We start from the raw sequence: 12,881 nt of genomic DNA on the forward strand, positions 1-12,881 counted from the left end.
AATCTAAAGTAGAGAAAGCAGAGATGTGAAGATGATTTGCAATTCACAATGTAATCTTTCAAAAATGTTTTAAAAATTCTACAGTTAGAACTGTGACAATGGGAATCTACCTTAACTGACTTCTCTGTTCAGAAAATTAAATAACCAAAGAACCTTCACTGTAGAGTTCTGGGCAGGTAAAATAAATAACGAGTTATTTGGAAAATAAACATTAAAATGTCCTTCCTGAAAACACTGGTATAATTACTATCAGTAACAATGCCAGTGAACTCAGGTAAATTAACATCAAAGGAAGCTCTAATTACAGTGCACCGTCTTGTTATTGATAATACCCTGTCTATTACTGAAAGCCACCCTCCTGTAAAGAACATAAAAGGAAACAATATCTACTTCTGCTGTCATTTACAGTGCTCCTTGTAAGCAGGTCCATATGCAATGGGTAATAATTGCTGACCTTTTTGACTGGTCAGTAGGATAATGAAGGCAATTTAAGAGAGAAAGTGTCCATGCCCTGCAGACCTTGTTATGGCAACCATATCACATTTCATCACAGCTAAAACAAATGAGAGATGAAAATGCAGCCATGACAGTTTTGGCAACTTCTGAACCAGATACTTGACATTTACAAAATTACATATAAAGCTTTGTTGCTGTTATTTTGCCACTATCTCCCAAAAAAATTCAGATGAATGTCTCACTATGAATTATGTCAGCTTTGCTCACGGTTCAGAAACATAAGAATAAGGAGTATTTTATAATGACATCTTTGCTAAGTGGTTTGGAAGTAACACATGTACCTCTAACACTCTAGGATACCTCTCTACCCGTGGGCATGCCTCATCAACTGTTTAGAAAACATTTCAGGATCAACGTGCCTTAAAATCTAGGAAAATGCACCAGCGTATACGAGTAAGAAAGTAACGATTAGCTGATCCACAGAGTCACAAATATCAGAAGAAAAGTATCTTTGAAATGTAAATTCTTTGTCAAGATTGCAGCATGGAAATTCCTATACCTGATTGTAATGTCATATGCTAACCAAATACAATAGTGTTAACTTTTCTGAGAAGTCAGAACTAGAGTAGAATGCAGTCATGTTGCTACTTTGCCACCTCCTTCCCACAAAGGGAAACACACACATACACATTAAAATCGGTAGAAATTCTGTCACTTGCCGAAATGGTCCTACCAATTCTACCAATGGAGCTTAGTAAGAAACACAAAAATAGATACATTTGAATAACATCGTTAAGCAGGGTGAATTGGTGGATTGCTGTACAGGCTTCCCTGTACTGGACCTCATAACACCGTAATAGCCGCCATATAAAAATATCTTACAGTTTCCATTTAATCTTCACAGGTGGGAAATCTGAAGACTAGAAAAAATAAAAATAAAAAAGTAATAAACAAGTTGTTGAGTTTTCTTCATTTAAATGGATGTGTTAATGATGTGCAATTCATATATTGCCTTTCACCAGAGACTCTCAAAGTACTTTACATGTATTAAATAAGCCTTACATAGGGATCAATTCACCTACCACTAAAATGCAGCCACCTTTGATTTGTAAGGCAGCAGCTGGTTAACTAGCACACTGCAACTCTATATAACAGTTTAGGGCAGAAGGTGAAGAAGTATAGTACAGTAAATTGAGACTGCAGAGAAATCTAGGGAGGCAGAATGTAATTACTTGATTTGGAATTTGGCCAGGGCATCAGGATCAACACCCATACTCTATGTAAAATGTGGAATGGGATCGTTAATGGCTACAAAGACATTGGCTTCATGACTATAGATATATAAATAAAAAAGCACAAATCCTTGGAAGAGACTTCAGCATTTCAGTAACATGACTTATATTGAAATCCAGTCCAAATTATACTTTTTAAAGATCTACAATCTATCAACCTTTCAAGAAGCATCACTATGAAAATAAACAGTAAGTAAAAGTTCCTGTTCCCTTTACTAACACAAAGCTCTACACCTGAAGAGTCTGTTCTTGCCTCATGTCACGTGGAACTATAGCCAGTTCTATTCTAAAGACAAAATTCCTTTACTACTTCAGCATCCACATATTTTCACATCAGCCTCCACAGTTAAAAATAACTGGTCATCTCATAGCCCAATGACACAGGTTCATTTTCTCTGGCTAGATGACTATTTGTGCTGTCTGGTGTATAAATCATTCCCTTGCAGATTTCTTCTTCTGCTCTCCTTCAGTCCATTTACCAGAGTCCTATTTTTTCCACCATCATATTTGAATTCCACACCTTCCAAGCACTCCACAATGTCACTTGTCTACAATTCTGTAATTTTTTTAAAATTTTCTACATTGCCCGTGGTATCACCCCTACTAGACTTGTTGACTGTTTGCTTTAGAACAAGCAAACTTTTTCCCCCTCCCTGTTACTCTGACTCTCTCTCCCTCACTTCCTTCAAAGACCTTATAAAAAGCTACTTTCATTTTGAATACCAGCACCAATCTCCACCCATACTATGCCCTTTACCACTCTTCACTCACCAATGATTGGTGTGGAAGTAAACAAAAAGGGGGCAATGGGAGGACAAGGCAAAATAGAGACAACTCAGTGTGACAGCCAGTGACCTCAGTACAGATCAACAGCTCCAGTTTAACTGTTGTCAGTTACTACATAGGTAACTTGCACTGGAACTTGGGTATTAAATGTTGCTGCTGTCAGTGATGCCAACTCTAGTGGGATTTGAGTGGAAGGGAGGGCCCGACCGAATCATATAAATACATGAAAATGTCAGGGTTCAATTAAAAATAAAAGGAGTTTCCAGACCTCTCAGTTATGGACAGAAAACATGAAAATAAAATGTGAGTGCCATGCTCTTTCAGGACCCAGAAAGGAAAGAGCAAAGAAAAAGAACCCCAAGCAATCTCATGAGTCTTCAAAGCCTAGAACACAAATTTATAATGCTGTAGATAGTAGTGCTGTGCTGATACTGATCAAAGCACCTACTACTCTCAGGCCAAATTTCTGAGGTCTGCAGAACGCTTCATGTGATCAGTTGCAGTGGATACCTGTTCAAGGTAAATAGTAGGGGTGTGTGAAAGGAGCCATATTAGATTTGGATTTGGCACAAATCAGGGACAGTGATTCGATTTGTTGATTTGGATCACTTTCCCAGATTCGATTTGGCTGAATCCAAATCTGAAGATTCGATGCTGATTTGGAGAATCAGCAATTTGGCCATAGACACAGCTTTAAATGATTTTTCTACATACCTCAAGATACTGGTCATGACTCATGAATGCTGTGATGGTGGGACAGATGGAGTGTCCCACCGGAGCATGGGGGGCGGGAAGGGCAGGAAGGGCATGCTCGGCAGCAAACCCAGAAGTGGACCAGAAGTACTCCCTGTCCCCTTCTGTGTCTGCAGGAGAGCGCACTGGCCGCCCCCTCCCCCCCCCCGCAACCCTCCAGCTTGGTAATTAGCTGTGTGGGGGGGCCCAGGTGCCCCCCCAGACCCAGGAGGCACCAGTTACCAAATTGGGGTGGCATGAGGTCCCCCCCTGCACCCTTCCTGGTGGATATGGAAGGGGACCAAAAGTGCTTCTGGTCCACTTCCAAGTCTGGTACCGAGCATGCTGGGGAGTGCCCCATGCTCCTGTGGGATGCTCCATCTGCCCCAGCATCTCAGCATTCACAAGTTGCCTGCTACCTTGAGGTATGCAGAAAAAACATTTAAAGCTGTGTCTATGTCCAAATCTCTCTGAATTGATTCAGAGGTTTCTGATTTAATTCAGGGAGATTAAAGGGTCTCCTGATTCAATTCGGATTCGGAGATTCAGCCACCAAATTGAGCCGAATCTCCGCCGAATCAAATCAGGGACAGAAGCTTCTCACAGCCCTAGGAAACAGCCTTCAGGCCATACAGAAATGGCTATAAAGCAGACCTTCTATCAATCTGGACAGAAGGGATTGGAAAATGGTACTGTCTTCTGACCCTAAAGAAACATTTGATAGAGCTCAAAGGATTCAGAATGTCACCTCAAAGTACAACAGTATAAGAACAACAAATACACTGGAATGCGGAATTCACGTCTGCAGTTACTTGTCTTTCAGTTTGTCTGGCCTGGGGAGTAAGAAGTATTCTTCTTCCAAGCCTTTAATCATCACTGAAGTCAGTTAAAGCCAAATGGATTAATATATTCCATGATGTAACGTTGATGTTTAGAACCAGTCACCAGTACCTGCATTATACTACCTTTTCCCTCTCTGAGCCACCTTCCTGTCTCTATAGGATCATATACCTACTTCACATCTCTATGCATGTTTGTAGAGTGCTTTATTTCTATTCCAACTACATACCCAGTGGTTTTTATTTTGTCATCACTATACTCTGTTTTCTACTAATGGGTTTTGAAGAGTGAAAGAAGAAAAGAGGATGAATCCTTTGTCTTGTTTTAATTGCATATGTGCTCTGCTAAAATGGGCATTTACTACTACTTGAGCTAGCAGCTTGCTGCATGTTGAAATTCTCTGGAGGCTATTAGTGGCTATAAACAGTGAAAACAACTAGATCAGCAGCACCAGAACTATTACTTCTGCCATGCTCCTATGTACAGTACAGGCTGTGCTGGTAGCTGGAGCTAGGAGGACAGAAGACCCAGCAGGTGCACCACCTGATTTCTTTCTTTTGTATAATAAGTTGGGTTTTGTTTTAAGTATTCCTGCTGATGGCCTAGAGATAAACTAGAAGAATCATATACAAAAATCTAACTTCCCCAGCATGTTAAATAATGGAGAATGAAAAGGGCTGCAAAGGTATATGTTAGAGAATATGTGCTTGTTTCATGTCAATTTTCTTAGAGTGCAAAATGTTTGCTAAGTGGGAAATGTCTTGTTGTGCAACACACGCTTCTTATTACAGTGTTATAAGTACATTAATCTGATTGAAACCAAAAAAACAAGGGTATTCTCAGTTAAGGATGACACTTCATCTAGCTCTATTTTGCCTCAGTATGATAGCATGTAAAAATATCACCCACTGTTTGGGGACAATTATACGGTATTTTCTACACAAGGTTCTTGAATGCTGTGGTTTCTGTCAATTTACCTCACAGTCTTATGATTATTTCACAGCATTTGTGTGGAATTATATCTAGTTCTTTTTTAAAATAGTTTTTAGTGAACTTTTAAAACTTACAATTTAATATTGTCCTAGCCTTTGGTAAGTTGACCCAGGCAATCCCTATTGCATGGTGCAATTCCTTAACACAAAGGCAATAACAATTCCTTGTAAGACAGTGAAATTTTCATCAACGTGAAGATGTATTTTGTGACTTTTTGTACTTGACACATTAAGAATTCTTTTTTCCCAAAGGTAAAGAATCATTAGGACATGGATCTGTGAACCAATACTGTATTATGGTTTCTTGTGCAAGCATATATTTAACGACTTTTAAAACTGTGCAAGACGGGTGCTTCCCTGTGCCCGATGGTAAGATGACTTATTGCAATGTCTTCTCTAAAGCCATTATATTTACTGCATCACAGTCTAGTTGGGAGTCTTAAATCCATGATTTCTTTCCATTTTAGTGCATGGAACTCTGACACAATGGACCATAAGGAACTTTTGCAAGTCTATTATATCAAGGCTCACTTCAAGAGGCTTCTTAACTAGACAGCAATTCCCTGGCACAATGCATCTTAACTCTTTTTAGAGCCTTAGCTCTATAGCTAGTGTAAGTGGTGCTGGTCCACATTATGAAATCCCAGGACGATTTTCTTAATGGGAAAATAAATAGCATCCAGAGGTAATGAAAACTTTCTACTCATTGGTCACCTTCTGTTTATGCATCTTATTACTTATTATTTTCATAAACAAAAAGGCAGATCTTTGATTCAGTAAATGGGATGCAAGAAGCACTGAAGACAGCACACAGTTAAGGGAGGAATCATACCTGTATTTTTGGAAGTAATTTAAGAAATCTAAGATAATAAAACTGGCCACTATCAGAACAAAGTACTATTTTTGTTACCATATGCAGCTGTGAACATACTGACAACCTTCAGAAACTAAAACACATAATAGATTTTAAGTTAACTGAACTACTTACAGTGGCATTGATAAATATTGTCTTTACCTAAGAGACAGAGAGAGAGATTTTAAAAAAAAGCAAGTTGGAAAACAATAGTTTGAACATGAATCACGGTTTCTCATTACAACCATAACCTCATCCTGGCTTGCTGCTTAATTGGTTCCTCTTAGTTATTTACAGAAAAGGAAATCTAAGTCAAGTTCCATAAATAAAAGTCATGATCCTACAGCTTGAAGAACAGGACAGTTGAGAAAACCATACAATGAAGATGACAAGTAAAAACCCACAAAAAACCTTGCCTTGCACGTATCTCCCAGATCATAACAGCTACAATATCATTCCAACACTGCCAAACAGTGAAGACAATTTTCAAATAACACGTCAGTCGCTAGCTGTATACAGTTTCTTTTGAGCACAGTGGGCCAGATCCTCCCTTGATTAAAACTGATGTAGTCCCATGGAAATGAAGTCACTTCATTAGATCTATGCCAGTGTACATCAGTCGAAGATTTGGTCAGGCAAGCTGAATTACAAGATTTATTGATGTGCATCCTATCCATATTATCCGACAGAAACTGAAAAAATGCACTAAGGGGGAAGTTCTAATTTCACTGACAAATAAAAGGAGCCATAAAATGTATGTTATGCCAAATAAATATGAAATATGGTATATAATTGTAATACTTTTAGGGAACTAAGGTATGTATGTGTATACATTCTGCCTTATATATCTATATAGTGTGTGTGTGTGTGTGTGTGTGTGTGTGTGTGTGTGTGTGTGTGTGTGTGTGTGTGTGACTAACCAAACTGTATCATATTGGCAGGGGGGTGTGTATGGGGAGGAGGGGAAGGGAGCATGCATGCATGTACACCCCCTCCCCACTCCAATATGATATCATTTGGATAAATAGTTGCATAAATGGACAGGCTTCTTAAATTACATATTTGTATGCTTTTTTGTTTGGATAATTCACCTGTTAGTTTTGTTTATTCAATTCATATGCAGCATAGAAATATAGGAAATCCTCAGATGTAGGATTACAAACCCTGGCCTGTTCTGTATCTTTAAGTTTTAAAGATTAAAGAGTTGGTAGCAAAATTCATATATGAGCTATAACTGAAGGAGGGTACAGCTTTAAATAATTATGTCAAAGAAATGACAACTGTGCTCTTTGCAGGAGCAAGGATGCATAATTACAAAGCTGGGACATAATTAAGCAATTTTGACTGTCGTATTCTTGAGCTGTCGTTCTAATGTGAAGTGCTGTCATGCCCAGAAACACACTTCACACTGGACAGGCATCTTCCACTTTGATCTATACTTATGCCAGTGAAATGAGGTCATGGTCTGGTCATTAAACGAGGCTTCCTCATCTGGCTCAATGCCCCTTATCCAGCAAGGCTAACAAGGTTTTTATTAAAATCAAGCATGATACTATGTTCAATATTTTGACAAAAGAAAATATAAACATCATGGAGTAATAAAGTTTAGTTCATTTTACATGGAGAGATGGAATAGTGTATTGTAACATTAAACTGCTTTTAAATAAGTGACTACATCTCTCCACAAAGGCAGTCACATCACCAATAGATGCATTTTAAACAAAGGATGAAATGAAGCAAAGCATAAGACAGTGAAGTGTTTTGTTAAAAAAAAATAAAAACTAAAGGCATACATGAAAGTGTAGAAATTTATACAAAATAAAATATTTATGACTTTGTGATGATTGGTGATTGCTAGATACTTCTGCATTTGAATAAGCACAAGCTAGGCAGACGGAATTTTTTTTTTTTGGCTTTTATTTTCAATTCATGTACCTCTTATTTTTGGTGGGGCATTTTGCTATCCCAAATATTTTATGTCAATAATAAAATGAAAGCAACTCTCCACATCACAGCTTTTTCAGATCATCATTTTGCTTTTTTCTGCTGAATAAGCAGTACTACCTCCTGCTTACTTTAAGGGAAGTAAACAGATTTAAGATTTAGACTTTTTAAAATGAAAAATAGATCTAATAAGGTACTATGTATGCACTATTGGAAATGATTTTTACAAGGCATCTTTTAGTATCTTCCCATGCACTCAGATCCACAAGCTAGCTCCACACACACACGCATGTGCGCTCATACACTGTGGTTGCTACTAAAAAAAATAATCTGCATTTACCAAATTAACTTACACTCATTTCTGTCATACAAGGTAAATCTTCATTCTAGATACTCTTTCATCATAAATGTGGGTAAATAGTGTTTTAACTGATTTCCCACAGTATTTCTACGTGGCCAACGTATCTCTCAATAAGTATACACCTTCTACTTAGGAATACTTTCACACATACAGAATGCATATAGATACAAAAACATGAATATCCACAGAAATGTGCACAAATTCAGAACAATTGTTTGGAGGGGTTTTTTTGTTTTATTTTGTTTTTTTCAATGTCTTTTAAATCCAATTTACTCTCTTAAAGTAGCTATTTGTATAGCATGTAATTTTGTATGATGATGATGATGATAATTTTGTAGCACCCCAACAGGCATTTACTCATGCCATCAAAATGCATTTGCAAAAGGGATTTTATTATGCTAGACATCATCAGCAATTCTGCAATGAACAATTTAAAAAAACTTCAGCATGGCTATAACAATAATAAATCTGTGCCCTGTGCCAAGAAAATTCTTAAAATAAATATACATTTTATCATTAGTGGGTAAATAATTCAAAACTATACAGTGGATTCAATTATCAATATAAAAGATAAAGACTGTATCACATCTGTATCAAGCATCTTTCTTTTACCTATTAGTTTACAAGCAAAAACAAGAACATTCAGTAAAGTACGTTCAAGTTTAAACAACAGTGAATTTCCTTCTCCATTACTCAGTTGATCAAAACTCAAACAGATTTATAAATGAAGAATGTCTCTCTCAAAAGTATTAGAATAAAGCTTCACAATTATGCAGCTGTGATAAAATCTGATCAGATGGAATGAAAATGATTATAAGAATCAGACAGCATAAACACAACGTATTTTACACATTTCAACTGCTGCATATAGCAGGATTTAGTAAAGGCAGCTCACAGTAAGGAATTCCTTTCACAAGAGCTTAAAAATAAATTATTTCATTTATTACAGACTGTTATAAAAGCTGAAATAGCTAAAGGCACTGGTAAACAATATGTCAAACCTATGCCTAAATCAGAAGAACTGTTAACATTTTAATAGTTATAAAATGAATCAGTCTGAATTAATTTGCTATGTATTGCAACTGTACTGGTGATAATGAATTTATCTAGAAACACTGTTATGCCACCAAAGATAGTGTATTTCCATAACTATTGCATTATTATTCAGCATTATCAGAAATCTGCAATAAATTATTGATGATGAATTTTAGAGAAGAAAACAGCATGCAGAATGCTACTAGATTAGAAACTTGAAAAGACTTTTAGATAGCTAATCATTTCAAGAGCTATTTGTAATACTACAAATACATAGCAAAACTAGGGGTGCTGATTTCTTGTACCAATCAACCATGAAAGAACGCATGCTGGAAAAATCACATCCTTATTCTGTTTGAGTCAAAGGCATGCAATTTGCCCAACTTTGTGGCAACTGGTATCAAAGAGTTTGCATCTGAGTCACAGATTAGAGAAACTGTCTTTCCAACCTCATCAACACCATCATTAATATGACACCACATTAAATTACATTGTATCAAATTAGAATCAGCTGGTAAACTAAAGGTCAATAAACACCATAGGTGTGAGCTCTGAGACAGACATCTGTGCACAACATGCACGGCAGGGGACAAATTGTCAGAAAAATTGCCTCTCTCTATAGCAACATTTCGCACAGTTGTTATATATCTTTAGACAGAGCAAAATATTCCTTTGATCCTGATTGCATGTGTTGGTTACTTAGTTGAATGAAACAAGGTTAAAGCCATAACTATGAGGTCCTGACCATGGTCACAGTAAATTTTTGATCTTGCTAAATACAGAAAATACTATCATTTCTCCCATCCCTAGGTTATTAGCCAATGTGGGCACATCCAGACAAGCTCTCATGTGCCTCTTGCTGCGTCTCAAAGCAGTTGAGGTATCCAGATATCCAGGTATCAAAAAGTAACCCACAGAAAAAAAAAGTGTGGGAGGACTGTTCCCTGAGGCAACTGGAGGCTCAGGTTCTTTAAAGAGATGCTCTGGTAGCCAGACAGAGCATCTCTATGCCTGCACTTTGCAGGTGTGGGTCACCGTGTGGGGCAAGGAGCAGTGCAGGCTGCAGCAACCTAGACCTGGGTTCCTTTTCAAGTAAGTAGGGGTGGAGAGATGAAGGGGTAGGGGGGATGTGAGTGTGGGTGATGGGGGGGCGCAGCTCAGGAGGGGTGGGTCCTCCATCCACCCCCTGCAGGGCCCACATGCCCCACCCCATGGCCCACAGCTCACCAACAGCAGCAGCAGCCATCGGGGTGCCCTGGCACAGCTCTCCAACATGGCGCGACACAGTGTGGGGCAGCATGGCTAGGCCCTGGCTGCCTTTCACCCAGCACTGCCTATGCTACATTATACAGGCCCAGCCCAGTGTGGTGCTGTGCACATTCAGACAGCCCCAGGCCACTCATGTTGTCATCCAGGGCCCTGCACCATTTGCGGGGACTGCCTGTCACGCCTGGCCAGGTCCTGTGTGCATGGAACTAGCCCAGCTCAATGGCGCATGGAGCCTGTGCATGCAGGACCCAGCCCAGTGCGGGGCCCCGGGTGTCAGCCTGAGTGTCTTGAGCCAGAAGAACACTTTTTTGGGTATTATAATGACAGAATCTGGGTTCCTTATCAGAGTATTTGCAATTCATAAACAGGGAACACCAGGATCTCTGCTGGTGAGAAAAGTGGCAAGACCCGGGCAGAGGAGCCTCTCCAGGGCCAGCACTGGGGACCCAGCTAGAGGGCAGATGAGGTGGCTGGCTTCTTGGCCACTTGGGGCCAAGAGGATTCGAGTTAACAGTTCAAAGCAGGCCACCATAAAGAGCACATATTCTGGGTGATAGCTGCCCAGATAGTAGAACGGAGGCACCCCATATGGGTCTGGCAGGGGCGCAGCCATGGGCCACAGGTCCAAGGGGGCGGATGCTGTCGCAGGTGGCAGCAGTTCACAGCCAGGCAGCAGCCCCAAATGCCAGACTGTTGCAGTGGGTAGAGGGTGCAGAGGTCACTCCAGGTTAGGGCTGCTTCAGCAGTCCAGCTGGCACAAGGGGTAATGTCCCCAGACATCAAACAACCAGGCCTCAGAAGCTCCTGAAGGCAAGTAGCCCTGAGCTGCTCACCATGGCAGGTTTTTATATTGCTGGGGCCAGCACAGGTAGGTTTTTATACTGCTGAGGCCAGCATGGGTGCTGGCCCCAGGCTCTAACTCCCCTGGGTACAGATCTGGGAGGAGCTGAGGCAGAGTTATTTTGCCCCAAGTGACACAACTTGCCCTACACCAAAGTGCATGTCGAGGTAAAAATCCCCAGCTCAGATTTGTTCTGCTCTTATTTGAGCTGCTGCAAGCATGTGTGGGTACACCTTGTGTGGCCTGTAAAGTGTCTTATCCATTATGTGGCAATAGCATTCACCAAGATTTTAGAACTGATATCCGAAAGATACATTTCTGGTTAGTGAATGATTGAGTTGTTACTTATCTTTGACTCATGAAGCAACACAAAACAGTATTAATGTGACATTATAACATCCATTGAATTTCTTACCTGAGCATCCATGGGTTTAATCACTTTCATAAAGGCACCTCTTACCAAGGCTTCCTCACGCTCACTTCTGGTTACTTTCCGAGTATCAAGGAATTTCAGGTTGGTTAATTTGTGCAGAACAAAATACCTAACAGAGATGAAAAGATGTTTCAAGTTAAAATCCACATTCAGAGATAAAGCTATCTTCACAAATTAAATTATCCAAAATATCATAATAATGGCCTTCCTTCCCCCGCCTGTTTACCTACCACCTGGAATCTAGACTATGACTGTCTTTTGAGGAAACTGATCCTACTTTTCTGTTCAACTGCAATACTCAACAAATATTATTGTTTCAATATGACCCAGACAAAGTTTGAAAATAGGACTGCAATTCTGCCTTGCTATAAAGATGGGCCCTCTTCATGCAGGTTGGTTCCACAATCAAGTTTTGATTCAGAAATCCATATTCATACACACACCCATTTTGAAGGGTATTCACATTCAAAGCCTCTGTCTGGATCTGTCACTAGTCCTCTCTAACTAGATGTTAAGGGCACAATCCAAAAAACTCCAGACATACCACTGATTCCTCAAGTACAGAAGGAAACAGCATGGACTGGTTCAGAAACAAAGACAACACACCAAAGCATGGAAAAGGTGATAATATCTAACCATCTCAAGTACCTGTTATTTACATTCAGTCAACCATATGTGGAACAGACTTTTGCAAAGAGGAAAGTATGATAATCTTTTCTTAGGAAAAGATGGAAAGATGATTGATAATATTTCCCAGGCCTAGCTTCTTCTTTTGGTATTCCCATAAACATCTGGACAGTAAATCTAACTGATAATTATACCACATTTTAAACCAAATATAAGACAACCCTGAATACAAGATGACCACACCCCAATAATTTGAATCTATATATGGAACATTTATAAAATTGTTATAATTTTCCAAGTGTAGAATCAGAAAACTTTCTTGAATTCATGGCCCTCTCACTGCTACAGCAAGAAAAAGAGTCATGGGGATGGGTGGTGGTCAGGTAGCCCCCTTGCCTTCTGCCCCCCCCCCCCCCCCCC

General features: G+C 39.5%; 1 protein-coding gene across 2 annotated transcripts in view; it reads right to left on the reverse strand.

Moving 5' to 3' along the window:
- Positions 1-12,881, reverse strand: part of CUNH10orf11 (chromosome unknown C10orf11 homolog) — a 1,423,205-nt gene that overhangs the window by 612,733 nt on the left and 797,591 nt on the right. For both annotated transcript variants that reach the window (XM_019502366.1, XM_019502367.1), the window contains exon 5: positions 11,817-11,943. In XM_019502366.1, the coding sequence (XP_019357911.1) occupies positions 11,817-11,943 (127 nt within the window). The remainder of the gene's footprint in view (positions 1-11,816; positions 11,944-12,881) is intronic.

Source organism: Gavialis gangeticus, unplaced genomic scaffold (assembly GCF_001723915.1).
Source record: "Gavialis gangeticus isolate Ggan-Ray unplaced genomic scaffold, GavGan_comp1, whole genome shotgun sequence".
Classification (NCBI taxonomy): domain Eukaryota; kingdom Metazoa; phylum Chordata; order Crocodylia; family Gavialidae; genus Gavialis; species Gavialis gangeticus.